Source organism: Miscanthus floridulus, chromosome 17, assembly GCF_019320115.1.
Source record: "Miscanthus floridulus cultivar M001 chromosome 17, ASM1932011v1, whole genome shotgun sequence".
NCBI classification, from domain to species: Eukaryota; Viridiplantae; Streptophyta; class Magnoliopsida; order Poales; family Poaceae; genus Miscanthus; species Miscanthus floridulus.
In genome coordinates, this window is record NC_089596.1 from 102,618,785 (window position 1) to 102,645,083 (window position 26,299).

Here is a 26,299-nt window from a genome sequence, read left to right on the forward strand (position 1 = left end):
GATGTATTAGATTAGACGGTTCTACCACAAGTGCCTAGTATAGGAAAAAGGGTAAAAGTGAGCTTTTAACATAAACTATTACCTCGACACACCAAGGAGAAGATGGGGATAATGCTCCAAAATATAACTCTCCTGCTCCCAAGTTGCTTTGTGCGCCGAATGATTTTGCCACTAGACTTTGTAAAATTTCACCACTTTGTTCTCGTAACTCTCTCTTTTTCATCCAAGATTTTGATAGGGTGCTCAATATAAGAAAGATCAGGTTGAAGAGGGAGTCATTTAATTTCCACCACTTCCTTAGGAACTCGTAAATACTTCTTTAATTGGGAAACATGAAATACATTATATACTACTGATAAAATATCAAGAAGTTGGACACGATAAGCAACCGCACCACATCGCTCCAAAATCTTATAAGGTCCAACATAATGGGGAGCTAACTTTCCACAAACTCTGAACCGATGCACACCTCTCATCGGGGATACCTTTAGATATACATGGTCACCAACTTCAAACTATAAGGGTCTTCTTCACTTGTCCGCATAAGTTTTCTGACGGCTCTGAGCTGCCTTCAAATAACTCTGAATAACACTAACTTGCTCTCAAGCTTACATGATAAAATCAGGTCCAAAGTAACCACGGTCACCCACTTCAACTCAGTTAAGAGGCGTTCTACATTTCTTGCCATACATGGCCTCAAAAGGTGCCATACGAATGCTTTTTTAATAGCTATTATCATATGAAAACTCAGCTAAAGTCGCATTCGTCCCATTTTTCTGGATAAGAAATGACAGAAGCTCTCAACATATCTTCAAGTACTTGATTGACTCTTTCTATCTGACCGTCAGTTTATGGATGATAAGTTAAATTTCTGAGGAGACGGATACCAAGATATTTCTGAAGTTGCTCCCAGAAACAAGAGAAAAAAACTGATCCTCTATCCAAAACAATGGTAAGATGAACCCCATGCAAGGTTACAATCCGGTCAAAATACAGCTTAGCATACTTCTTGGCTGAATACCTTGTATCCACTGGGGGGAAATGAGTAGACTTGGTGAGGTGATCCACAATGATCCAAATAGAATCATACCCCTTTGTTGTGCGGAGCAAACCCACAACAAAGTCCATAGAAATATCCTCCTATTTCTGAACAGGGATAGGCAAGGATTGTAGAAATCCATGCATAGGCATATGGTCCGCCTTAACCCTTCCACAAATACCATATTCTGAAATATATTTGGTAATATCTTGTTTTATATTTGGCCACCAATACAAGTGACGCAAATCATGATACATCTTGTTACTTCCCAGATGAATGGATAATTTGGAATTGTGAGCTTCATCCAAAATCTTTCTTCTAAGCTCATCACTTGAGGGAACCATCAATCGATTCTTGAACTTCACCACACCTTATCATCAATACTGAAATGAGGACCATGCGCTTCGATAATTAACTTTTTGATATGCAGGATTTTCAAAGCATCTTGCCTTTTCTCTATAATAATTTGCTCAAGTAAATCCAAGACTAGAGCAATATGGGCTAACACCTTAGAATGATTAAGAGATAGAGATTCTTCTTTAACTTGATACGACTTTCGACTTAAGGCATAAGCCGCCACATTAGATTCTTCTAAGTTATAATCTTTGTTTAACTCAAGCCACCTCCATTGTCTAATATTCAACTCGGATTGACTGAAAATATATTTGAGGCTCTTGTGATCCGTAAAAATATATACTTTATTTCTCAACAGGTAATGTCTTTAAATTTTTAGAGCGTGCACCACTGCAGTCAGCTCTAAATTATGAGTGGGATAATTCAACTCGTGTTTTTTCAGTTGACGTGAAGCATAAGCTCTAATTGTGATGAAATTTTTACGATAGGCTAATTATTATACGATTGAACTGTAGTAAAAATTTTATGCTCATTGGATCATGTATAACGGAGTTATAGATTTATTTAGTTTTATTCTTGTTAAATAGTTTTAAAATAGTTAAAAGTGTGTAAAAATAGAAACCAGTATTAAATTTTTACTACAATTAAAACATAAAATAATTAGATCACCATAAAAAATTCATCACAATTGGACCATAAAAACTGCAGCTATGAATTAATTAAAAAAACATAGATCTAAAGCTACACCAAAAATTTTATACTAAAGTATACTATATTATATGTTTACTATGTAGATCTATCATGTGGAGTCCAATAAAATTAAATTTTCTATTTTATGATTTTTTTTATTTACTATGATTTTTCAAATATTCAACCAAACTAAATAAAAAAGAAAAAAATAAAACCGCCTTTAAAAATCACCTATAATCAGATCAGGGAGGTAAAATAAACGGTTTTAGAAGTTGAGTGGGTGGTTTATCTGGTTTTCGAGTTAAACTTCGATGATAGTTTATGGAGGTAAAATGTATTTTTCTTTTTTTTAAGAGGACTTTGGGGCGTGTATGCTGTGGACAAGCTCTGCTAGTTTGTATTGGCCCAAAAATAAACTTGCGGCCCAGTTACAAATTGACATATTATATTATTAATATATACGTCCGGGTGGGGCAAATTTCTAGGGGTCCGTAGCCAAACAGCCCGTTCACCCCTGCCTTTCCTTGCCGTTCACCCGGCGTGCGCTCTCTCTCTCTCTCTCTCTCTCTCTCGTGGCGACGACTGGGCGACCGCCGCCGCCGCCGCCCTACGCCAGGTGCTCAGGTCTTCGTCGGGCCCTTCGCCGAAGAGCAACCAGCAGGTATGCGCACCCCTTCTTTTCCCTTCCCGCTGTGCGAAGCCGAGCACCCAAACCCTAACCTAAGCTGTTTTGGCTGTTTGCGTTCGGATCTGATCTGATCTCAGGTGTATACATGTAGTATTATGCTTACTAACATCGATTTTCTTGCAAAATCATCGGGCGAACATGTGTACGCTCATATCTTTTTCTGGGTCCGCCTGGCATATGCAGGAATTTTAGTTCCTCTTTTAGCCGATTGAATCAGCTTTTAGAATCAGTATATAAGCTTATATTCGTTGAGATTTACTCCTTTAGGTTGGTAGCATGTGGAATCGTGTGATTTGGTGACATATTTTTCCAGATTACTGGATATATTAACAGATATAGTAGTCTGCTAATGAATTTTGCTTTTTCTCGGTGGTAGCTTTAACTGCGATTTCGGTTGTTTGTTTCGTTTCCATCAGTTATTAATAATAATCTAAAATGGTGTGCAGCTTAGGTTAAAATCAAATAATATTTTGTCGGGCGGATAATACAAGGCCTACACCAGAAGGAATACCCTTGTGCGGCAGACGAACAGCTGTCTCTATCTCTCTCTGCAGTGTTATTTGGTTTACTATATGCAGTTGCAGGGGAGAAAACTAAAGGGCCTGTTCACTGCAGTTAGAAGCCGCAGCTGCTGTAGCTGCAGCAGGCTTCTTCTACAGTATTTGCAGTTTAGAAGTTGCATTATAGTGGAGAGAGACTTTCGTGTTGTTTACATTTAGTTGATCTTTAGGCATTAACCTGCAGATATATATTATAGGTAAAAAGATTATCAGTTACCAGGGGCAAGAACTTGCCTGATGACACAGTTACTTTGGTCTTTCTGTTCACTTCTAATATTTAACTTTTTGAGTAAGTGTGCAGATTAGGTCTTAAAAAGGATTGTGATTAAGATTTTATTGCCAGAGCTTGAGCTGTATAATTATCCATTTACACAGTGGGCTGTACAGGGGGTAAATTCACAGGAATATTACTTGGTGATCCTATAAGATACATATGCTGTGAACCCTGGTTTGTTTTAGCTGCTTGTGTTCGTTTTTGTCTACTTAGTCTTGCACACTGAGGACCTTATTGAGGTATTCCTTGATCCCCATGGTTCTAGATAACAGACAATGAGTTTATACCCCCTCTAGTTCACCTTACATTGAAGATGGTTTCTGATACTATTGTTGCTTATGCTTGAAGGTTGTCAGTCTGCGAGTTGAAGCATGGCGGAGCACTTGGCTTCGATCTTTGGCACTGAGAAGGACAGGGTCAACTGCCCTTTTTACTTCAAGATTGGGGCTTGTCGTCATGGGGATCGCTGCTCTCGTCTGCACAACAGGCCAACTATATCGCCAACTCTTGTGCTTGCTAACATGTATCAGCGCCCTGATATGATAACCCCTGGAGTTGATGCTCAAGGCCAACCCATTGATCCTGAGAAGATGCAGGAGCATTTTGAGGACTTCTATGAGGACATTTATGAGGAGTTGGGCAAGTTTGGTGAGATTGAGAATCTGAATGTTTGTGATAACCTTGCTGACCACATGATTGGGAATGTCTATGTCCAGTTCAGGGAGGAAGAACAAGCAGCTGCAGCATACAATGCTCTTCAGGGGCGTTTTTACTCTGGGCGCCCTATAATTGTTGAGTATTCTCCTGTGACCGACTTCCGTGAAGCAACCTGTAGGCAGTTTGAGGAGAACAGCTGCAACCGTGGTGGCTACTGTAATTTCATGCATGTGAAGCAAATTGGCAGGGATCTCAGGAGGAAGCTGTATGGGCGCTCTGCTTCCAGGAGGTACCATGGGAGAAGCCGAAGCCGAAGCCCTCCACCACAAAGGAGGGGCCATCGTGACCGTGATGACTACCACCACCGTGACCGTGATGATTACCGTGGTGGTGGTGGCGGTGGACGAGGAAGAGGAAGCAGGCATGATAGGTATGATGATGGAGCAGGCAGAGGCGGCAGGCATGACAGGTATGATGATGGAGCAGGCAGAGGCAGCAGGCATGACAGGTATGATGATGGAGGAAGGCGCAGGCATGGTAGCCCCCCGAGGCGTGCAAGGAGCCCAGTCAGGGAAAGCAGTGAGGAGCGAAGGGCCAAGATTGAGCAGTGGAACCGTGAACGGGAGGCAAAATAGTGAGCTCTCTGTGGCAACTGTTCTGTGACAAGCGCTGGACTTGCTGCTTAGCTCGTCTTTCACCGCTATATTCTAAGTATGCTCGTGTGGCTGATATTCTGCCTGGCTAAGTAAACCTTTTAAGTGCAGGATTCCTCAGTTTGTTTTATGGTTAAATCAGACATGTAAACTCCATTTATTTCCATCTGTACTGTGTCGGATCATTTGCCATTATGTTACAGGATTCCTCAGTTTGTTTTATGGTTAAATCAGACATGTAAACTCCATTTATTTCCATCTGTACTGTGTCGGATCATTTGCCATTGTGTTATGCTGACAATTGGTATCGAATCTTTTGTGGTGTGCTATTAGCTTATGATAATGTCTGTTGTGGTTTGTCATTAGATTTTCCATCTGGCTTTCAGTCATGTATTATGCTGTTCCTTGGAGATTCTATATGGATTTCTAAATGCTCCTAGACGTGCTGGGTTGCTGGCATTTGGTATTTTAGTCTGTGCAGTAGCATGCAGCAGGTTTGTTTTAGTTTCAGGTGTCCTCTTTTGTGCAGTAGCATGCAGCAGGTTGGAAAGGTTTGTTTCTTTTGTCTTGGGCTCATGGCAGCCCCTGGTTTCGAGTTGCCCTTGTGAACCTGTCAACTCGAGTTGCCCTCCTGGTTTCGAGTTGCCCTTGTGAACCTGTCAACTCGAGTTGCCCTCCTTCAGTGTAGTTTTGTTGTGAACCTGTGAACTCCAGTAGTTCTGTTGTGAACTTGTTAGGACTGTGTAGCTTAGCAATGCGACTCCTGCCATGACATGGAATGGAATGAATGACAATGACGGTAGCCTTTTCTTGTTTCAATATTGCTGCATGGTGTCGGTGTCAATCCTATGAGATTAGATATGTCGCGTGTACTTAACAGCCGGTTTATCAGCTAGAATCTACAGTATTTTTTTCTCACAACAAAACAGTTTCAGTCGGCTTTAATATCAGACAAACAGGCCTGGACGGTGTAGCCCGACTCGCTGAAAAATTTTCATCTCAGTGGTGGATTTTTTTTTAAAGTACTACCTCCATTCTAGATTGTAAGATGGTTTGGATTTTCTATATAAATGGATTTTGTTTCATACTTAGATATATATTATATCTACATACAAAACTAAAAGTAATATTTAAAAAAAACAAAAAATATCTTATAATTTGGAATGGGGGAAGTAGAAAAGAATAAAACCGTTTGAAAATCGTACTAAGGAAGGAAGATAATTTAAATGGTTTTAAGAGTTCACAAGCTAAAATATCTTTAAACGGTTATACAAGTTGAGTTAAAATATCCGATTTTAGGGTTCAAGAGGAGACATGAACTCTATCCATAGTAGATCCGCTTGGGCTCGTACAGAAAGGAGATTCCTTCACATGGCATCTTCCTCGGGGAATATCCTGCTCGAGAGATATCCTCCTTCAGAGAATAGTCCTCCTTTGTTTTTTTTTTGTTCCGGGGAACTCGGTCGGGTACTCCATGATCCATACTCTGAAACTCTCATGTTCCATTTTGCTCTACGGTTCTACCCTCTCAGTGAATCCATCACGTACCATCAAGTAAAAAATAGCAGTTCGCGCCAGTCAGTGTCACTCCGCAGAGCCGCGGCGGTGACGGAGGGCATAACAGAGAGTGAACACAAACAAATCGAGAGCGAGCACGTGAATGGCGACGCGGTGTGGCGCCCGCTTGGCCCTGTGTTTCACCGCCTTCGTCTTATTCGTTTGGTTTATAAGCCATACTTTTTTCAGTTAATGAATATTATTTTTTTTACGATAAATCAGTTAACAGACTTTCAGCCATAATATATGAGCCAAGCGAACGTGGCATTATCCTCCTCGGTGGTCGGCTTCTCGCAGCTGCGGGGACGCGGCGAAACCAGGCGCCGGCGCCGAGGCCTCACACACCGCGCTGCGGTTTCGCGGACCGGTCGCCCACGGCGTCGGCGTCCACCCCCTTTGACCAAAGAAAACCACGGACGGGCTGCGGGGGGCGGGTGAAGCCGCCCGCGTGACCAAAGAAAACCATCAGGGCAGGCCATGTGCCGCTGGAGGGCGTTGGCTCGGGGCGACGAGAGCGTCCCCCGTGCCGTTGCGTTGCGTGGCCACGGCGCCGGTCGGACTCTGCCTGGCCCCGGTGCGCGTACGGGGCCCCAAACTGGACGGACGTGCGCGCAGTCGCGCTTATCCGGAAGGGAGTGGAGGAGAGGTCAGGGGTCACCCTTCTCTTGTCGTCATTCGCCGGAGCGGCACGCTACGGTCTAAAGTGACATGACGTAGACGATAAGTGTGGCCCGGCGCACTGGCCATCAGACTGTTCGTCCGCTCATATACGATCGTGGATTATAAGCTGGAATAGTATTTTTCTCTTACACTAAATTAACTAGCAGTAAATAATTCACAAATTACAACTACTTTACGAGACGAATTTTTTAAGCCTAATTAGTCAATAATTTGACAATAAGTGTGACAGTACACGCATACGCTAATGATGGATTAATTAGGCTTAATAAATTTGTCTTGCGGTTTACCGACAGATTCTGTAATTTATTTTTTATTAGTATCTGTACACACTATACGACACCCATATAACATTTGACGTAACACCCTATAATTTTACACCCTAAAATTAAACAAGGCCGCAACCGATAATTGTGCGTATTTATACGGGATCCTTTCGTATGCCAGGGAGAATTCGAGCTGGTGGAGTCATGATCTGCCGTGCAAGCCAAAACGATTTTACAGTCTCGTTTGGATCCGCGAGACCGTGACTCTTGCTCTGCAAGCACACGAGAATGAGACGTACTACTCTTGGCCAAAAAGTGTTAGCACCGTGGCACCGTCACGAGGCCGTTCGGCTGGCTGGTTACCAGCCGGCTGGCTTGTTTTGTCTCTCACGAAATCACTGTTTACGTCCTGTCAGAACAGTATTTTTCTCTTATAGCAATTAGTCGGAACAGTATTTTTCTCTCACAGCAATCAGCTCGGGTTAGGGACCAACGTGGCACGACACGATGAGCACACACCACACATAAATTAGGGCATGTTTAGAATCCAAAAAATTTTGCGCAGTACCCGTCACATCGAATCTTGCGGCACATGCATGGAGTACTAAATATAGATGAAAAAAAAACTAATTACACAGTTGATCGAGAAATCGTGAGACGAAACTTTTGAACCTAATTAGTCCATAATTAGACACTAATTACCAAATATAAACGAAATGCTACAGTGAGCCAAAATCAAAAAAATTTTGGTTCTAAACGGGGCCTTAGTTGGGAGGATATGTTTTGAGTTTTGACGCGCAGAAATAGTAGAGACGAACAGATAAGCACACTAAAAAAAAAGAGGGCAGCCGCGCTGTCCGAGCCCCGATTCAAAAGCGGCCGAGACGAAAAACGTGAGCACGCGATTTGAATCACCGCATCCTTTTTGTCCAAAAACCATTCAAAAAGCGAGGAGACAACCCCTCGTTGGTTTATTTTCTCTCTCTCTACCCCCCGAAAAGCGAAAGCTCGTCGTGCTTATAAATACGCAACCCACCCGTACCGTCGGCCCCTTCCGCCGATCGATCCCCCAACTCCCCCCCACCGGATACCACCGCCTCCACCAACCGATTCCGTCCAACCCGTCCCCCCCCCCCCCCCCCCCCCCCCCCCCCCCCCCCCAAACTCGTTCGTCACCACCGGCCTCGCTCGAGCGCGAGGCTTCTCTCCCCTCCCCTCTCCGCGCGGATTCCGACAGCTTCCGCGCCGATCGCGGACGCGTCCTGCTGAGGTGATGCTTCCTGAATCCTCGTGCGGCTCGTTCCCTCCTTCCTCGTCGAATTGTCTGGCGGCGGGTCAGCTCGCTGTGCTCCCGCCCGTAGTCCGTGTGACTGTGCCTACGCGGCTGCGCGCGCGCGGTGGGCCGGGAAGGAATCGGGTCCCCAAGCGCCGCGATTCGGGCTGCGATTGGCCGTTCGGCCAGCTGTGAGGAGCTGTCTGTGAGGGGTCTCGTTCGAACGCCCTCCGGCGCGTTTGGTTGGGGGCTGGGGGGGCATTCCTGCTGCAAAACCGCGCCGGTCGCGGGAAGCTACTGGATGGCGAGATTTTGGCCCTGTTTGGTTCCAGCGATCGGAGACTAAAACAGGACTAAAAGAGTGACTAAATAAGGTTTTAGGGATTAAAAGGGACTAAGGGGCTGAACAAATACTAAAATATCGTTCTTCTTCCTTTGGACAGAGGTGAGGGAGGAGAGAGAGGGAGGGATAAGGGTTCTAAAGTTGGTCCATTAGTCTTAAAAAGCCTCTCCTAATGGACTAGAGACTAAAAGTCCCTCTAGGAGTCCCTCCTATTTGGTTAAAAGGGACTAGTCTCTAGTCTCTAGTCCTATGGAACTAAACAGGCCCTTTGGCTGTCCGTTTCGTGCGGTTTTTTTTTTTTCCGACGAAGGATTCTGTGCTGTAGCGGCATTCTTTGCTCGATTTTTGGTGCAGCTAAGCTCATCACAGAATTCGGAATGTGGACTGTGGAGCTTGGAGTCAACATTGCCGGTGATGGAGCAGCCGGACTTGGACTTGCGGTGGATCGTCGACGAATAGTATGGGCCTTTTTCATTTGGGATGGCTGTACAGGTTGAGACTCTACTAACCACGGTCAGCATAAGCTTTACGTAGGCGCGGAGAATTTTGCTTGGGAATGAGAGACGCTTAGTTGAGTGTGGACAGGAGATAGCTGCACCGGTTTGTTGTCATGCTCATTTCTGATTAGCAATGAGACTTGGTTCTAACGATCAGGGAATAATTTGGACTTTAAACTCTTATATCTGAACTGCGGTTTGGTTTGAAGAATTTAGATTGAGTACGTTCTTTGTTTTGGTTTTTAAAACTAAGTGTTTTCAGTTATTCGCTACTTGGGCATGGAATTTTCAGCTGCTAGCGTTGCGGATCTTAGTAGTTTTTCGTTGGGCCTTTTTAGGGTCAACAGAGGGGAAAGGGTTTTCCTACCTGCTATATTGCACTGGAGGACAATGCAAATTGCTGCACAAGCACAGCTGAGCTTACAACACTAGCCGCCAAGAGTTTTTGGTAGGGTTGTCGTGCTTCCAATCATATATCCATATAGCATCTTGTCGAAGTTAGTGTCAGTAATATATCCTTTTGTCGTTGCTTTAGATTTATGAGACTCGACAACTTAACTTTGCAATGTAAGCTCTGTAACAAGGGCACGGATGGGCAGAGAGGAACAGAAACGCCAAACTCCAAGAAAGTCGCAAACTCGGTAACGGACGAGTAGATAAATGTGCTACATTGCTAAATTTGTCGAGCCCATCTCACATAAAAGCCTCTAATCTTCTCAAATAAGGAAAGCGACAGCTAAATCTATTAGATAAGACAAGTTATTGGCGTTACCAATCAATTTATTCCCAACCATGGGATCTCAATGGTCGTAATTGTTTATGAGTTGTCATTACTTTTTCTGCAGCTTACATTTTGCCGTTTCACTGTTTGGACCTATGCCCATAATTACTCCTCTCCTGAGTCAAACAACTCATCCTTGAGTTTGCGGTGGACATGGTTGATGCGAGGTTATGATGTCTGCACAACACAACACGAGGGAAACCACAAAATAATTTATTTGTTGCTTTTATAGTACTCTTCCACCCTGTTTCCACTACCTGCCTCTCCTTTGGCAATTTCGTCCACGATGGGCCAAACTTAGGTCGGCCTTTGCATCGTGTCATGTCGTTTGTCTTTGTAGGTGCATGGAGCAATGAGTGAACACACCCTGCTTACTTGAAACTCTGATTGCTAAGTTTTTCCCCCTTTTTCCCATTCTACCCGTGCAATGTAGTGCAAGCTTGAGTCTCTCGGTCCGATGTATTTTCATTCTTCCCATGCTACCTTCCCTAACTGCATGAATTTCTCTTTAGCAACTGTTTAAGTTCTTATGTACTGGAGTGCGTACTCTCTTAATATGTGTTTGAAGCTTGGGATTTTGTTCAGATCAAGCACTTCACATCCAGTGGTCCATATTGTAATTGTAGGATTTACACGTCACAAACTAGATACATTGCATCATAGCCAGCTTAGTAATTAACATCACTAGAGAGGACTTTAACTATGGAAGCGTTTAATTGACTACAGGAAGATTTGAAAACAATAGAAACTAGTTCACCAGGTAACTGTAAAGTAGGCTTTAGAAAATCACCCCAATTGCATGTCGCAAGGCTGTGACTAGTTGGCACTTATTTATCAACTAGTTGTACACTGTAGTTACCATTCTACCAAGTGACCCAGACCATGGGTGCATCTAGAGTTTCAGATTTGCGGTTTGCTGGTCAGGTTTGGATTGAAGCTTTATATTCTTATATCTTGCCTCATTGTACCATAGTAGCACTGGATTTGGAATCCTGCATTCATGTCATATTAATATTGCCATTTAAATGCAAATCACACCGATGCCACAGAGTTGGATCAAAAAATATTTTTAAAGAGGAAAGTGTGTATAATTGTACGGATAGATGGAACACGAGAGCTCAACAACCACTGTGAGGCTCTCTAGGGTTATGATGAGTAAGAGAAGTGGACAAACTGGTGCACCGCTATAGTATGGCTCAATCTCAACCACATGGTTGTCACTTGCGCACACACATTAGGCAGAACATGGCCCAAACTCCATTTAGGCTTAGACTATGGTGCATCTTTGCCCAGCATAAGTTCTCACAGCCTCTGCTGCTCCTGACTCCAATGTTATTCCAAATTGCGGCAGTGGGAATAATGCTAAGACACCTATCTGCACCCCTGGACCCTGGTAGATCCACCCTTGCTCAGTGCAGAGGCCTAAATTAATGCAAAATTTTCATGTGACATAAACCTTACAACTTGTTTTGCTGAGTCTTCTATTCCTGCCTTCCTGTTTGACATTGAAATACTTGACTCAATAATATTCAATGTTATTCGCCTATTTGGCAGGAAGTTGCATCGTTAAATTAATCCCATCCAGGCACCCAGTCACCTGTGAGAGTTACTCAATAATGCATAATGTAGCCCCCCCCCCCCCCTAACACACACATGCACTAGTGCCAACAATTTCTCATCAATTACTATACTCACAAGTAATTATGCATAGCTTGTTATAGGGCTGATTCGACATGTCACTTAAGATGCAAACTCCATCTGCAGCATTCCAACTTGAACCAGCTATACTGTGGAGAGCTAACGAACTGAAACCCAATACAGAATAATGCATATGAGGCTCTGAGCTAATCTGATAAGCTGGTGCCTTGCATGGAAACCCATTGTAGCTACTACACTACTACAGTATCTTGCTATAGTAATTACTGTCTGGCTGCTGCTGATCAGTCTTGCACGCATGACTGTTACTGGAATTTTAGTTGCAATTTTGTGATTGATGATGTGATGCTTCGAAGGATTTATCTTGCATAAATATATGGACAAATAAATGTGCATACAAATCGTAAATTAAGAGACAGCCTTGTTCTGACAAACAAACAATAAGAGATCAGTCATTTTTGTGGTGCAAGATATAATGGCCCATAGTGTAGGGACAATGGTACTGAAACTTGAATTGCAGATTATATATATTTTGCAAAATGCTGTATGACACAAAGTGTTAGTGCCTTTAGTAAACACAGTCCTCTTCTTCATATAACTGATGAACATTTTTGTTTTTGGCTGGCCTGGGGTGTGTTGTATGGGTTTTTTTTCCCTTTTTTCACTTCTTAATATAATGATGCGCAGCTCTCCTGCGTTTTCGAGAAAAAATGAACATTTTTGTTACCTGTAAGGTTGTGGATCAAGTTATCAAGGCCTCTGCATATCAGCAAGAGTTAAACTATTTTACCTTTTTCTTATATATGGACTATTCAATATGTTCTGCTACCTAGGCCCAGTCACATGCAAGTTTCTTTTGTCAATATTTTGCTCCCACTTGCAAGCTTCAGCATATACTGGGAATTATCTTGTCTGCTATCATCATTTACTCAAACGAGACATGCTTTGCATTTTACATCTCTACTTATCCATATTAGATTGAATGCTGACCATGTTTGGTCAATCTCGTGTGCAGGGAGAGGTGATGATAAAGGATATTTGCTGACCAAACGTGCAGTAGTTTTCCTTAAGGAAATAGAAATTGGCGTCATGTCACATAGAAATATGCTCTGGACACATCAGTCCGTTAATCCTGAATGGGAGCAAGGACATGTCCAAGTTCAACCAGGAAGTTCCTATTATGCAGGCACTGTAAGTGATTCATCCAACCTGGGTGTGCAAGTTGCTGTCGGAGTTCCAGGAAATACTGCTAATGTTGGTATATGTGATCTGCGGAATCATGAGTGCCTGCATGTTCATAATTCATACCCACATGCCAGTGCTACATCGAGATTTTTCTTCCCAACTAATATGTACAACCCTAGCATGTCAGCAGCAGCTGTCAACATATATATTCCTCAGACTCAAAGCTTTGGACTGGGCAATGTGCTACCACCATCTTTACATAATCAAGTTTCCACAGGAACTATTGATGAGAGTAGCAGCAGTGTCAATTTTGGTGATAGTGCTATTGGATTCATGAAAAGGAAAAATGCAGTAGTTGCTGGAAACCATCATTTTCTTCATGGATTTGCTGGCTCAAGTTCATCTGTTCATGCGCCTCAGAATCCTGTGCGTGGACCATGGAATGCTTCATCTCAATCAAATTGTTTACCCAGTTCTGCCGCTTCAAACCTACCAGAATACCACAATAGTAATGGGTGGCCATTCTTAGAAGAATCTTCTTCAGATGCTTCAAACAGTTTCAGTTCAGTGGCAGCTTGCCCGGAGTTGGTACCTCATGGTAACTATTTATATCCAGCTTCTCACATAAGCCAGTGCAATACATGGGTTCCACAGGCTGCAAGTCATGGAGTGCCACAGTGGGGATATAGTAATGCCATGGTCAATCCTCCAGGTTAGTAGATCTTCTGAATAAAGATATATTCATCTGATGTTTTGCTGAATGGTGAATTAAGGAATTGTCGGGTACCTTAGCACGGGTACCCCAAGCAAACATCGAAAGGGTCGCTAAAGTCCCATCTAAAAAATAAAAACTAGAAGGTAAGTCGTGGGCCCCTCACCCGCCACGACCGAGCCCACTGGGTCCTCCTCCTCCTCGCCTCGAGCCTCGAGCAGGAGGTCTCGGCATCCTGACGCAAACTCCGCTTCGTGCGAGGCTCTCCAGGGAAGGCCTCGGCAGGGAACGCCGTCTCCGCCTCGCCCGAGGCTCTCCAGGGAAGGCCTCGGCAGGGAACGCCGTCTCCGCCTCGCCCGAGGCTCTCCACAGAAGGCCTCGGCAGGAGGTGCATTCTCCGTATCGCGCGAGGCCTCTCGCGCGAGGCCTCGGCAAGGAGCCTGATCTCCGTCTCGCGCGAGGCCTCATTCTCCGTGTCGCTCGAGGCCGGCTCGTCCGCAGCCCGTCGCCCCCCGCCTCGGTCGACCCTCCCGACAGCGCGTCACGTCTCATTAATACTTCAACCACTCCCGCAATCTCAGCCGGACGGTGGCTCAACGCTACAGAATGGCCGACGCGACCCGAGGTCGCATCAGCGCCATACCGGCCGGGACAGGGCACGGCGGGGATTACCGGCCACTGTGTCCTAACACTGTGTCCACGATCAGCGCCATACCGGCTGGGACAAGGTACGACGGGGATTACCGGCCACTGTGTCCTAACGCTGTACCCACGATCAGCCGCCCGCTCAAGACCTCGCCCTCCCTCGCCCTTGTCGTTCTTGTCCGAGGCCTCCGTCGACAACGACGTCGACGGGGATTCCTCCAACGGGAGACCATCCTTCCGTTGCTGACGGCGGCGCTTATCCAATTCCTCGCGCGCGAGGATGCGCTTCGTGCGCTTCGCCGCCTTAGCATCCTTTCGCTTCTTCTGCGCATCGGCGTGAGCGCGGTTGATCGCCCGCCGCCCTGCGTCCTCGGGAACGGGCGGTGGAGAGGAGCGCACGTCCCTCATCCCCTGAAGGAACGACAAACGCGCATAAGGAAACAAGGGATAAGGGGAGATTGAGGAGGCTCAGAGGCTACAGCGGCACTCGACTTACCAGCGAAAGGAACCCCCGCGACGGTCGCATCGCGAAGGGGGTCAAGTTGCCGCCCCTCAACTTCGCATCTACCGTCTCCCCCACCCGACGGAGAATTTCCTCGTCGGAGAGGGCGGAGGAGGACATCCGGGTGCCCTCAATGGGCTCACCCGACTTCATCTCGAACAGCCGCCGCCGCCGAGCCATCAGCGGCAGCACCCTCCGGCGGTGGAAGGCGGCCACGACCACGGCTACGGTGAGGCCATGGCCCCGCAGCCTCGCCAGCCCCTCCAGGAGCGGCTCCAGCTTGGGCTGGTCGACCTTCGGGACACTCCACTTCCATTTCTCCGGGCAACTCCCCACAATCCGCCCAGTGTAGGGGGGAAGTCCTCCGTCGTCGTTGCGGAGGTAAAACTAACTCGTGTACCACCGGCGGTTGGAGGACGCGAGTTGGGCCGGGATGTAGAGGTGCAGGCGGTCCTGACGCACCTGGAGAGTGCAGCCTCCGGCCCTCGACGCCTTCCTCTTACCCGACGTGCCCGTCGGCTTGGTAGTATGCCCCGCCCGGAACAGGTGGAGCCACAACTCCCAATGGGGAGCGATCCCTAAATACCCCTCGCAAACGGCAACGAAGATAGCCGCCTGAGCGATGGAGTTGGGATTAAAATTGTGAAGCTCCACGCCGTAGTAGTGCGGGAGCGCCCGTATGAACCGGTCCGCCGGGACACCGAGGCCACGCTCGTGGAAGGAGACGAAGCTCACGACGTAGCCGTCGCGGGGCCTCGGCTTCGGCTCGCCGTACGGAGCAATCCACTCCGGCCTACTAGGGTCTGTCACCGGGCGGAGGAGTCCACCGTTGACAAGCGACTGGAGCATCTCCTCGGTGACGTCCGACGGATCCCAAGGGTCCACCTCGACAACGACGACGTTGCCGGCCATGGGTGCGATGGAGGAATCGGGTGCGGCGGTGAGTTTTTCTCTCTCCCTCCCACGCTCTCGCTTTTTTCTCGCTTTCTCCCTAGGCTCGCTCTTCTCTCCTCTTCTTCCCGGCACCCGCTGCTCTAGCGACGGCTCGACGGAGGCGGTGCTAATGCAGGCAAGGTAAGACGAGGAGGGGCGAGACTCCTCGGGTATTTATGCAGGGAGGAGGCGAAACAAACGGGCGACGAAATCGGGGAGGTTTTCCCCCCGTCCGGCGCGGTTAACCACGAGCCGATTTCGTCGGCCCACGCGCCCACGTCTCCCGCATTAAATGCGAGGACAGTTACGTCCCGTCCATCACGTCACGCTCGGCCACTACAGCAGCAGGCGTCGTTTTGCCTCCCCATGAAACCGCCTCAAAAGGCGTGCCACCCGTTGCCGAGCCAATAGGGAAGATATTCCCCGCGGCCTGTTCCTTTCGTAGGAAGAAACCAGGCTCTGAGCCTATTACGATCCAGGGGTTCGAAGGCTGGACCCCAAAGGGTTTCGACAGCCGCCCCAGGATAACAGAGTCAGGGGCGACTGCGGGCGAGCCTATACGGGGCCGAGGCCCAAGCAAGCGAAATGCTTGGGACGCCCAAAGTCGTGTCCGAGACCGGCAGGAAAGTATCCGAATGGGATCCCACCGTAGGGAGGCACCGAGCCACCGAGGCCCAGCGAACGGCCTCGGCACCCACTAGAGAAATCCTCTGGTACTCTTGGAGTGTGTCTCTGGACCGCTAGCCGTCCCCTAACGAACGGGGTTCGAGCCTCCACTTGGACTACCCGATAACAGCTCACCGGAAGTGCCACCGCTCGTGGCCATCGAGGGTAGCGAGGCACATTCCACCCCTCCTTCCGAACGAAAAGGAAGCGCGAGGGTCGCATAAAAAGTCAGGGGAACCTCCGACGGCCTTCTCGCTCTATGCAGAGGCTAGGGGGCTCCTCCTGCAAATATGCCGAGACCCCACGACCCGGGCTCGCGCCCAAAGGGGCCTCGGCAAACAAACCCTCACGCGCGAGGGGCGTATAAAAAGCCAGGGGAACTCCCGACGGCCCTCTCACGTAGAGGCTAGGGACTCTTCCTGCAACCTTGCCGAGACCAGAATGGGCTCGGCAAACAAACCCTCCGTCCATACGAAAAGGACATGTGAAGGTCAGATGAAAGGGCCAGGACACCCAAGACAAGGACAAACGGTCCAAAACCGCGCTAGAGGACACGCTACAAACACGATAAAGGGCACCGAGCCCGTTACGGTCCAGGGGTTCGAAGGCTGGGCCTCCAAGAGGTTTCGACAGCCGCCCCAGGGCAACAGAGTCAGGGACGACATCGGGGCGAGCCAACGAATGGCCCAGGCCCGAGCGAACGGTCGCTCGGGGCGTCCTAAGTCGTGTCCGAGACCGGCGGGGAAGTATCCGAATGGGATCCCACCGTAGGGAGGCACTGAGCCACCGAGGCCAGCGAACGGCCTCGGCACCCACTAGAGAAACCCCCTGGTACTCTTGGAGTGCGTCTCTGGACCGCTAGCCGTCCCCTAGCGAACGGGGCTCGGGCCTCCACTCGGACTACCCGCTAACAGCTCACCGGAAGTGTTCACGCTCGTGCCCATCGAGGGTAGCCTGGCACATTCCACCCCTCCTTCCGAGCGAAAGGAAGCGTGAGGATCATACCCAAAGTCAGGGGACCCCTGACGAACCTCTCGCTCCGTGCGGAGGCTAGAGGGCTTTTTCCTGCAGCCTCGCCGAGACCCCCGCAACCCGAACTTGCGCTTGGGGGCTCGGCAAATGCAATAAGAACTACTCGTTCAGACGCAAAAATGAAGAAAGCCCCTGAAGGAGTAACTCCACTCCTCCAGGGGCTACACCCGGCGGGTGCGCTCGCGCGCACCCACCGGAACCTCAAAAAAACAAACCCCAATTCCTACGGGGCAGGTATAAAACAAGCCTCGGCAAACCCTCAGGGGGAGTGCACGCACTCCCCCCGAGGCTCGGGGGCTACTGTCGGGTACCTTAGCACGGGGTATCCCAAGCAAACATCGAAAGGGTCGCTAAAGTCTCATCTAAAAAATAAAAACTAGAAGGTAAGTCGTGGGCCCCTCACCCGCCACGACCGAGCCCACTGGGTCCTCGCCTCGAGCCTCGAGCAGGAGGTCTCGGCATCCTGACGCAAACTCCGCTTCGTGCGAGACTCTCCAGGGAAGGCCTCGACAGGGAACGCCGTCTCCGCCTCGCCCGAGGCTCTCCACAGAAGGCCTCGGCAGGAGGTGCATTCTCCGTATCGCGCGAGGCCTCGGCAAGGAGCCTGATCTCCGTCTCGCGCGAGGCCTCATTCTCCGTGTCGCTCGAGGCCGGCTCGTTCGCAGCCCGTCGCCCCCCGCCTCGGTCGACCCTCCCGACAGCGCGTCACGTCTCATTAATACTTCAACCACTCCCGCAATCTCAGCCGGACGGTGGCTCAACGCCACAGAATGGCCGACGCAACCCGAGGTCGCATCAGCGCCATACCGGCCGGGACAGGGCACGGCGGGGATTACCGGCCACTGTATCCTAACACTTTGTCCACGATCAGCGCCATACCGGCTGGGACAGGGTACGACGGGGATTACCGGCCACTGTGTCCTAACGCTGTACCCACGATCAGCCGCCCGCTCAAGGCCTCGGCACTGTACACCAGGGCGATCTTGGGGTTCGTGCCTGCCGAGACCCCCCCACCGCAGTGCAAGCCTCGGCACCGACCAAGTCTCGGCCTCGCGCACAGTCTGTCCACAGTGGCTTGCACGTTCGCCGCCGCGTCCACTCCGAGGCATTCCCGGGGCTCCCACGACGCACAGGATCTGATGGGACAACCACGCCGCCCCAGTACTCCAAGGACGGACCACTCCTACGACCACGCCGCCATAGGAACAGGCCACAGGGCTCGGACGTGCCACCCCTATTGGCACGACGCCGCATAGTAATACATGTACTGTCCTTTTCCTCCCTTCAACTATAAAAGGAGAGGACTTGGGCCACTTAGGGGGGGGGGGGACGACGAAGAACACCTCGTAACGCACACATTCCAGCCGCTTGAGGGGAACGTCTCAGACGGCCCACACGACACCCTGCCGAGACCTGGGACTGGTTCCCTCTCCCTTAGCTTGTAACCCCCTACTACGAGCGCTTCGGTGCAAGGAATACAAGATCGACCTCTCAGACTGGACGTAGGGCTTCGATTGCCTGAACCAGTATAAACCTTGTGTCTCTTTACATCACCATCCGGAATAGGGAGCACGCAGAACAAATTCACTGGTTGGTTGAGGACCCCCCGGTCCGAAACACCGACAAGAATCATCTCACAGTTTTCAGTTTATTTGGATTGACAAAATAGATTACTATTTTTATTAGCTGCTAATAAGATTAGCAGTAAATTTCTGCTATCATGGATTGACTAGCCATTGAATGGAAATCTTTGAGTGAGATTTAGTGATGTACTTGGCAACTCTTGCTTTAACTTGTCTTGTTCATCAGGAACCGCAGACATGCTGAATGGAAATATTCAGGATTATCAAGCTGGCCATTCTTCTATTCATGGGCCACTACCTCATTTCTGCCAGAATCCTTTGCATAGTATGCAAGCACCTCAAATACAAGTACCCCATCAACAGTTCATCGGTAACAATGTGGTGCATGGTTTAAATCCTTCTGCCGCAGGCCTTCCTTTAGATCCAAGAATGCTGGCTCTCCCATTCAATGCTGAGCACACTTTTGGGCATCCAATGCATCCACCTCTGATAAACCAAGCTAACAATGGGGCTTTAAGAATTCTGCCATATCAGGTGGCTTCATATTTCCAAATTTTTACCTGTAAAGTTCTTGCCTAGTTGCATGTATCTACTAATAACAATACTGGATGCTGAAAAATATGTTTCCTTGAATATTTTTTATGCGTCCACTGCAGTCTTTCTTGGTAATCACGTAAAACCTATATTAGAGTTTGAATTTACCATTTTGGGTGCATCATTGATCGTGCAGAGATGTCAGTGTTTCATACTCATTCTTGAAGCACAACTCATATTTTCTATAGATATAAAAAAACTGGTTGCGCCACATTTATACTCCTAGATGCAAATATTCACTTCAGTCATGGAAGCCTTGTAGCCCTTCTTCATTGAAATACTTTATAATATGCATTGATCATCAAGTTCTAGAAATTCATGTTCCCTGACTTCAATTTGGCACAAATATCTGACATGTAGTAGTTGTCTTATAATATGCAACTTTTCACTGCAGTCATTGTCTGCATCCATTATTGTCTGAATATATCTCTTTCTTCTTGCCAAGATGTACGAGCCATTTTGTTTTATTGCCATGATATGTGAATTTCATAGCCCAACTACCTGCTGACTTTGAGCTACAAAGAAGCATGTGAGACAAATGTTATCACTGACTCGGTAGTACAGCCTGTCAGCAGTGTCTACATGACTGAATCTGCCCTCCGTGAACATTTCCTATTTCATGCAGCTACCTCAAGTAATTGATGTATCTGTGCAGAACGCTACAGTGATGGATCATTCAAGGATTTATGAAGCAGGACATGTTATTGATGAACATAGGGATATGCGTTTAGATGTGGATAACATGACTTATGAGGCATGTATCTCATTTGAATGCTTGTGAATTCGTTGTGCACCTTTTCTGAGTGTGTATATATCTGATTAAAATCGTTTTCTTTGCTTATTCTGCAGGAGCTTGTAGCATTGCAAGAGCAGATAGGTGATGTCAATACTGGTTTGACAGAAAGCTATATCCAAGAAAACTTGAGGTCCACTTTTCATGTTCCAGGAGCAGCTAGCATCTCTGATCAATTTTCTGAGCTTTCTTTGGAGAATGATGCTTGCATAATATGCCAGGTCAACCTCTTGCCATGTTCAGATGTTCAGTACTGAATTATAATCTGTTATTTGTACATAATTAACCCGCTACCTGTTACTCCCTCCGTTCCAAATTATAAGACGTTTTGGCTTTTCTAGATACATTACTTTTACTATATCTAAGGCATAGCAAAAGCTATGAATCTCGAAAAGCCAAAACGTCTTATAATTTGGAACGGAGGGAGTATATGATAGATTTTGCAGTTCCACATTACCATAGTAAAGATAATTTGTACCCCACACGTTCTAGAAGTACTAGCTTACTGAAAACAGTGAAACCATCGTCTTTGATATTTGCTCGATAGCTAGATATATGCTTCTTGCCCTTAAGGATGACTTGGTCCTTGCCTTGCAGGAGGAGTATGAAGCTAAAGAACTTATAGGAACCCTTGAATGCGGTCACAAGTACCATGTGAATTGCATAAAGCAATGGTTGATGATGAAAAACCTGTGCCCCATCTGCAAGACAACAGCTTTGTCATCAGACAGAAGGAATGGATGATCGTCCCCAATAACATCATTACCGCGTGGCAAATTAGCGTGATTTTGTATATAGACATGGTTGCCTTTATTTACCGTCCCCTTTGCTGTGGACATAAACTGAGCTTCGAAAAACTGTACAGATATTTTGTAGGATATTTTAGATGTTAAATGGCACCATGGTGTGTAAAGCTCCCATGACTGCCTTGGTAGATGCCCCCTTTACATTGTACATTGTATTTATCTCTACTCTTCAAAAAAAGAAACCTGAAAACCGAAAGTTCTGTACATTTTGGAATTGAAAGAACCGAAAATTGTCCTCACTTCTAGAGCATTTTGCTAGAGCTGCATGAGATTTAGTGGTGGATCTTCCTATCTAAATCGTGTGGAATTTGCTGCTGAAGTAGGACTTGGTTATGGTTTTCCCCTTCTACCTATATTCACACAGGTAGTCGCGGTTGCAGTACACATACATTCCGTGGTGTTGACGAAGTCTGAACAGCGTCAGCCACGGCATCTGGTAGCGAAGCGAAGGCTGTTAAATTTGTACATGCCGTGCTGCATCGGGCACCAGCATCAATTCGTACAGGGCACGTACTTGTGCTGCTGCTGCTGTTGGCAGACAAGGACATCTAATTACTTCACGCTTTGGCGTGCCAACTGCCAAGCATATTGATACAATCCAATGAGTGACCAATAGGATTGCAATTCGCAACATAGTAGCAGTCTAGCAAAGCAAATAGCCTGTTGAAGCAATGCAAGAGAAGCGACAGTATACAGATATACAGGAAATGAATGCAACAAGGTAGAGAAAGGCCTATACGAAGAAAAAAAATATGATAGCCGCACACTTCCATAACTAAACTATATCAGCAGGCTGAAGTCCTGAATAAATTAGGCCTTATTTAGTTCTAAGCCGTAAAGTTTCAAGGTATCACATCGAGTAGTATATGAGAGTGTCGCATGTGTTGTTCAGATACTAATAAAAAAAATAAATTACAGAATTCATTTGTAAACTGCGAGACTAATTTATTAAGCCTAATTAATCCGTTATTAGTACGTGTTACTATAACACTTTATTATCAAATCATGAACTAATTAGGTTTAAAAGATTCATCTCGCAAAGTAGTCGCAATCTGTATAATTAGTTATTTTTTAGTCTATATTTAATACTCCATGCATGTGTCCAAATATTCGATAAAATATGGTATAAACTTTTAGGGAAGAAATTAAACAAGACCTTAATCAGCATGTTCGCTTATTGATTTCAGTCATAGCTTATCAGCCAGCCAACAGTTTTTCTCTCGCAGAGAACTCAGCCCACAAACCCTACAGCGAACAGGCTCAATGTATCAAATGGCAAAAATCAACGAGACACCTCGTAACACATGAATACAGGTCGAGGACCATGACTGCAATAACGTCCTGCGCCCTCTACTGCAGAAGTATCAACCAACCCAAGTACATGTTCTATCCTTCCAAGCTAAGACGAACAGCAGGCAGACTTCTTCACCGCCGACACATCGTCCTTGCCGCCAACATTGATGGTCTGGCCCTTGGGAGGCGCCGCAGGGTCATCGCCGATGTCGAGGGCCTTCTTGCTCACGACGCGGTAGATCTGGGTGAGGACCTCGGTGAAGGCGTCCTCCACGTTCATCGCCTCCAGGGCCGACGTCTCCATGAAGAAAGCCTTCTCTCTCTCGGCGAAGGCCTTGGCGTCCTCGGTCGGGACGGCCCTGAGGTGGCGCAGATCCGCCTTGTTGCCGACAAGCATGATCACGATGTTGGCGTCCGTGTGGTCCTTGAGCTCCCTCATCCACCTCTCCACGTTCTCGAAAGTGACGTGCCGTGTGACGTCGTAGACAACGAGTGCCCCTACTGCTCCGCGGTAATATGCACTTGTGATAGCACGGTACCTGCAGTGCACAAAATAGTTGGACAGCAAAGGCCACATGAATAATGGTACTCCTATAGTCACACAGGAATCAACGCCGTGCATCAATCAAACAGTTCAGTACAGGGCTAGAGTTATGATTTCTATCCACAATTTCAACGTCTATAACTTCACATCTGGCAAAACAGGGCTGCCTGTATCAGCTCCAGGCCCTGCACCTGCACAATCTTCTAACTGCATATTCTGATAGCTCGAAATGAGATACATTGAAAATGGTACGTGCAAGAGCAATCAAGGAAGATGTGAATTGAATGAGTGCAGATTCTTTCCATTTTCTTTCAATGATGTGCAACAGCCAATTAGGGGTCACCGACCAAACTAAGCCACAAAGATCCATACGACGCAGGCATAGCAATCGCTAACGAATGGACCAATCGGAGATCAGAAACGAGGAAAGGGGTCGACGCGGCTCGCGGGGCACAGCTGGATCGGGGGGGGGGGGGGGGGGGGGGGGGGGGGGGGTACGTACCTTTCCTGGCCGGCGGTGTCCCAGATCTGGGCCTTGACGACCTTGTCGTCGACGTGGATGCTGCGGGTGGCGAACTCGACGCCGATGGTGGACTTGGACTCGAGGCTGAACTCGTTGCGCGTGAAGCGCGAGAGCAGGTTCGACTTGCCGACGCCAGAGTCCCCGATGAGCACCACCTTGAAGAGGTAGTCGTAGTCGTCGTCCGCCCGGTACGCCATCGCCGCCAGACGGGCACGCACGCACGCACGATGGGCGGCGCGAAAGGCTGCCTGGCCTTGGGCCGGCGGCGGCGGGACGGGCGGTGGATGAGGAAGGGAGCGCGGCGGGACGGGCGGTGGATGAGGAAGGGAGCGCGGCGGATGGGAAGGGGGCGGAGAGAGCACGCGGACGCGGGTGCGGGTTTTTTCTCAGTTCCCAATCCCACCCCGTTTTTTTGCTCGGTTTCCGTTGGATTCGTGCGGCGTCGGTGCCGTGCGGACGCGTGCGGGCGTCGTGGTTGGTTGGGTTAGTCGGGCGCACGCCGAGCCCGGATGAATGAGGTCTGGAAAGTGGGGAAACAAGCGAGAAAACGAGCGAAAAGGGCCGTGTTTCAGCTCGATTTGGGGGCGTTTTTGCGATTGTGGCGGCGGATCGTGGCTTGTTTTCTCGGCAGATCGGCGGTGCAGGCTCTGGCTGGGAGTGCTGGGACTGGGACTCTGGAGCCAGGTGAGCCAGAGGGATCAGGATGTCGATGGATCAGATCAGAATGCGGTCGAAATCTGATCGTGTGGTTGGAGGCGGGCGGCTGGAGCACGTCAGGTCAAGTGAAACTCCAAGCACGCCAAGGCAACTTAACAAATCAAGGTTTCCGTGCCGCAGATTAAACGGTGGTTGTGACATGGACATACGCGAGTAATCGCTGCGTGCGTGTAGTGTCGTACTCCCTCCGTTCCAGAATATCTGTCGTTCTCGTTTCCCGAAAATAACTTTAACAAAATATATATTAAAAAATATTATTATTTATGGTACATAATTAATATTATTGGAAAGATTTTTGAATCTAGCTTTTCAATAAATTTATTTGAAGATACAAATGTTGCTAGTATTTTCTACAAATCGAGTTAAATTTGTGGCACGAAAATAAAAAACGATAATTAAATCGGGACAGAGGAGTACACTCGTACTAGAGGCCGTAGTAAGGGCCTGTTTAGTTACCACCCAAGATGCCAAATTTTTCAAGATTCCCTGTCATATCGAATCTTTGGACGCATGCATGAAGTATTAAATATAAATAAAAAATAAAACTAATTACACAGTTTAGACGAAATCCACGAGACGAATCTTTTAAGCCTAATTAGACTATGATTGAACACTAATTGCCAAATAACAACGAAAACGTTACAGTGCTCATTTTGCCAAATATTTCGGATCTAAACTGGGCCTAAAATTAGCTGCAGGTTCCAGGTTTTGCAGTGCACGTGTGCAGGAATATGTTGCCTGCCTTGTGTCTCTTTTCTCCTTCTCTCCAGTATGTTTTCATGCGAGCCCGTACAATACTATTTCATAAGATACTTTATATTCCATCCGTCCTAAAGTAGGTGACTTTTTTACTTTCCGACATCATATTTAACCATTTGTCTTATTCAAAAATTTATATAAATATTATCTATTTTATTATAATTTATTTTATTATTAAAGATACTTTCATAATAATTTATTTATTTTATCATTTACATAAAAAATTTAAATAAGACAAAATGTCAAATAATATGCCTGAAAATAAAAAACGTTAATTATTTTGGGACGGAGGAGTACGTACCTACATCGGATGGCACGAGCTGGATCGGTCGGTGCTTTGTCTCGTGCTAATTAGGCGGCTGCAGCTCCCAGCTGAAAACTTATATAGCCATGTTTCCCGGGAGTATTTACTTGGGAACCATGTGGTGGTTACTGGTTAGCAGTTGCATTGCTGCTTGTGTAGTTGCGTGGACGTACGACTGCATGTCGATGCTTCGTTCACAAAATCTGCCACGAGAGAGACCGAGGGGTGTTTAAATCCAAGAGGTAAAGTTTAGGATATCATATTAGGTGTTATATGGGGATGTTGTATGAGTTGTTCAAATACTAATAAAAAAATAAATTGTTGAATTCGTTAGTAATCCGTGGGATGAATTTATTAAGCCTAATTAATCCATCATTAGTGCATGTTTACAGTAGCACCACATTGTCAAATCATGCACTAATTAGGCTTAAAATTTGTCTCTCAAATTAGTCGTAATCTGTGCAATTAGTTATTTTTTAGTCTATATTTAATACTTCATGTATGTGTCCAAACATCTGAAAGTAAACTTTAGAGGAAGAACTAAACAACGCCTAGATCGATTCCATCTACGCGTATTTTCACTTTGACGCCCTGTTCGCGTGCCCTTAAACCCGGCTTGATCCGCTTCTTTTTTCATCCGAAACAGTGTTTTCCTCTCACAAATTCCTCTAGAATTCCTCCAAACAATCCAAATTCCTCCAGAACCATACCATCCGAATGGAGCCATGAAATCATGTAGTTA

The 26,299-nt window shown here is 47.1% G+C and overlaps 3 protein-coding genes across 11 annotated transcripts; 2 read left to right on the forward strand and 1 right to left on the reverse strand.

The window, feature by feature from the left end:
* The first annotated feature begins 2,583 nt into the window (after window positions 1-2,583).
* Window positions 2,584-5,175, forward strand: LOC136516587 (splicing factor U2af small subunit B-like). Of its 5 annotated transcripts, none has more exons than XM_066510020.1 (3): window positions 2,584-2,744; window positions 3,218-3,844; window positions 3,954-5,175. In XM_066510020.1, exon 3 carries the CDS (start codon window positions 3,977-3,979, stop codon window positions 4,895-4,897), a length of 921 nt encoding a protein of 306 aa, XP_066366117.1. In that variant the 5' UTR covers window positions 2,584-2,744; window positions 3,218-3,844; window positions 3,954-3,976; the 3' UTR covers window positions 4,898-5,175. The 5 variants fall into 5 exon arrangements, with proteins under 5 accessions (XP_066366117.1, XP_066366120.1, XP_066366118.1 ...); XM_066510023.1 differs by having other exon boundaries at window positions 3,962-5,175; XM_066510021.1 differs by having other exon boundaries at window positions 3,218-3,528; window positions 3,633-5,175.
* A 3,395-nt stretch (window positions 5,176-8,570) lies between these two features.
* LOC136516548 (probable E3 ubiquitin-protein ligase ZFP1) lies at window positions 8,571-21,656 on the forward strand. Of its 5 annotated transcripts, none has more exons than XM_066509963.1 (6): window positions 8,571-8,686; window positions 12,982-13,863; window positions 19,451-19,758; window positions 20,444-20,572; window positions 20,668-20,832; window positions 21,209-21,656. In XM_066509963.1, exons 2-6 carry the CDS (start codon window positions 13,056-13,058, stop codon window positions 21,353-21,355), a joined length of 1,557 nt encoding a protein of 518 aa, XP_066366060.1. In that variant the 5' UTR covers window positions 8,571-8,686; window positions 12,982-13,055; the 3' UTR covers window positions 21,356-21,656. The 5 variants fall into 5 exon arrangements, with proteins under 5 accessions (XP_066366060.1, XP_066366065.1, XP_066366064.1 ...); XM_066509968.1 differs by having other exon boundaries at window positions 20,474-20,572; XM_066509967.1 differs by having other exon boundaries at window positions 19,460-19,758.
* Window positions 21,657-22,557: 901 nt separating this feature from the next.
* Window positions 22,558-24,415, reverse strand: LOC136517076 (ras-related protein RABA1f). The gene is made up of 2 exons (XM_066510591.1): window positions 23,757-24,415; window positions 22,558-23,249 (listed from the first exon to the last, which is right to left on the reverse strand). The coding sequence occupies exons 1-2, from the start codon at window positions 23,972-23,974 to the stop codon at window positions 22,817-22,819; spliced, it is 651 nt and encodes a 216-aa protein (XP_066366688.1). The 5' UTR covers window positions 23,975-24,415; the 3' UTR covers window positions 22,558-22,816.
* Between the last annotated feature and the right edge of the window lie 1,884 nt (window positions 24,416-26,299).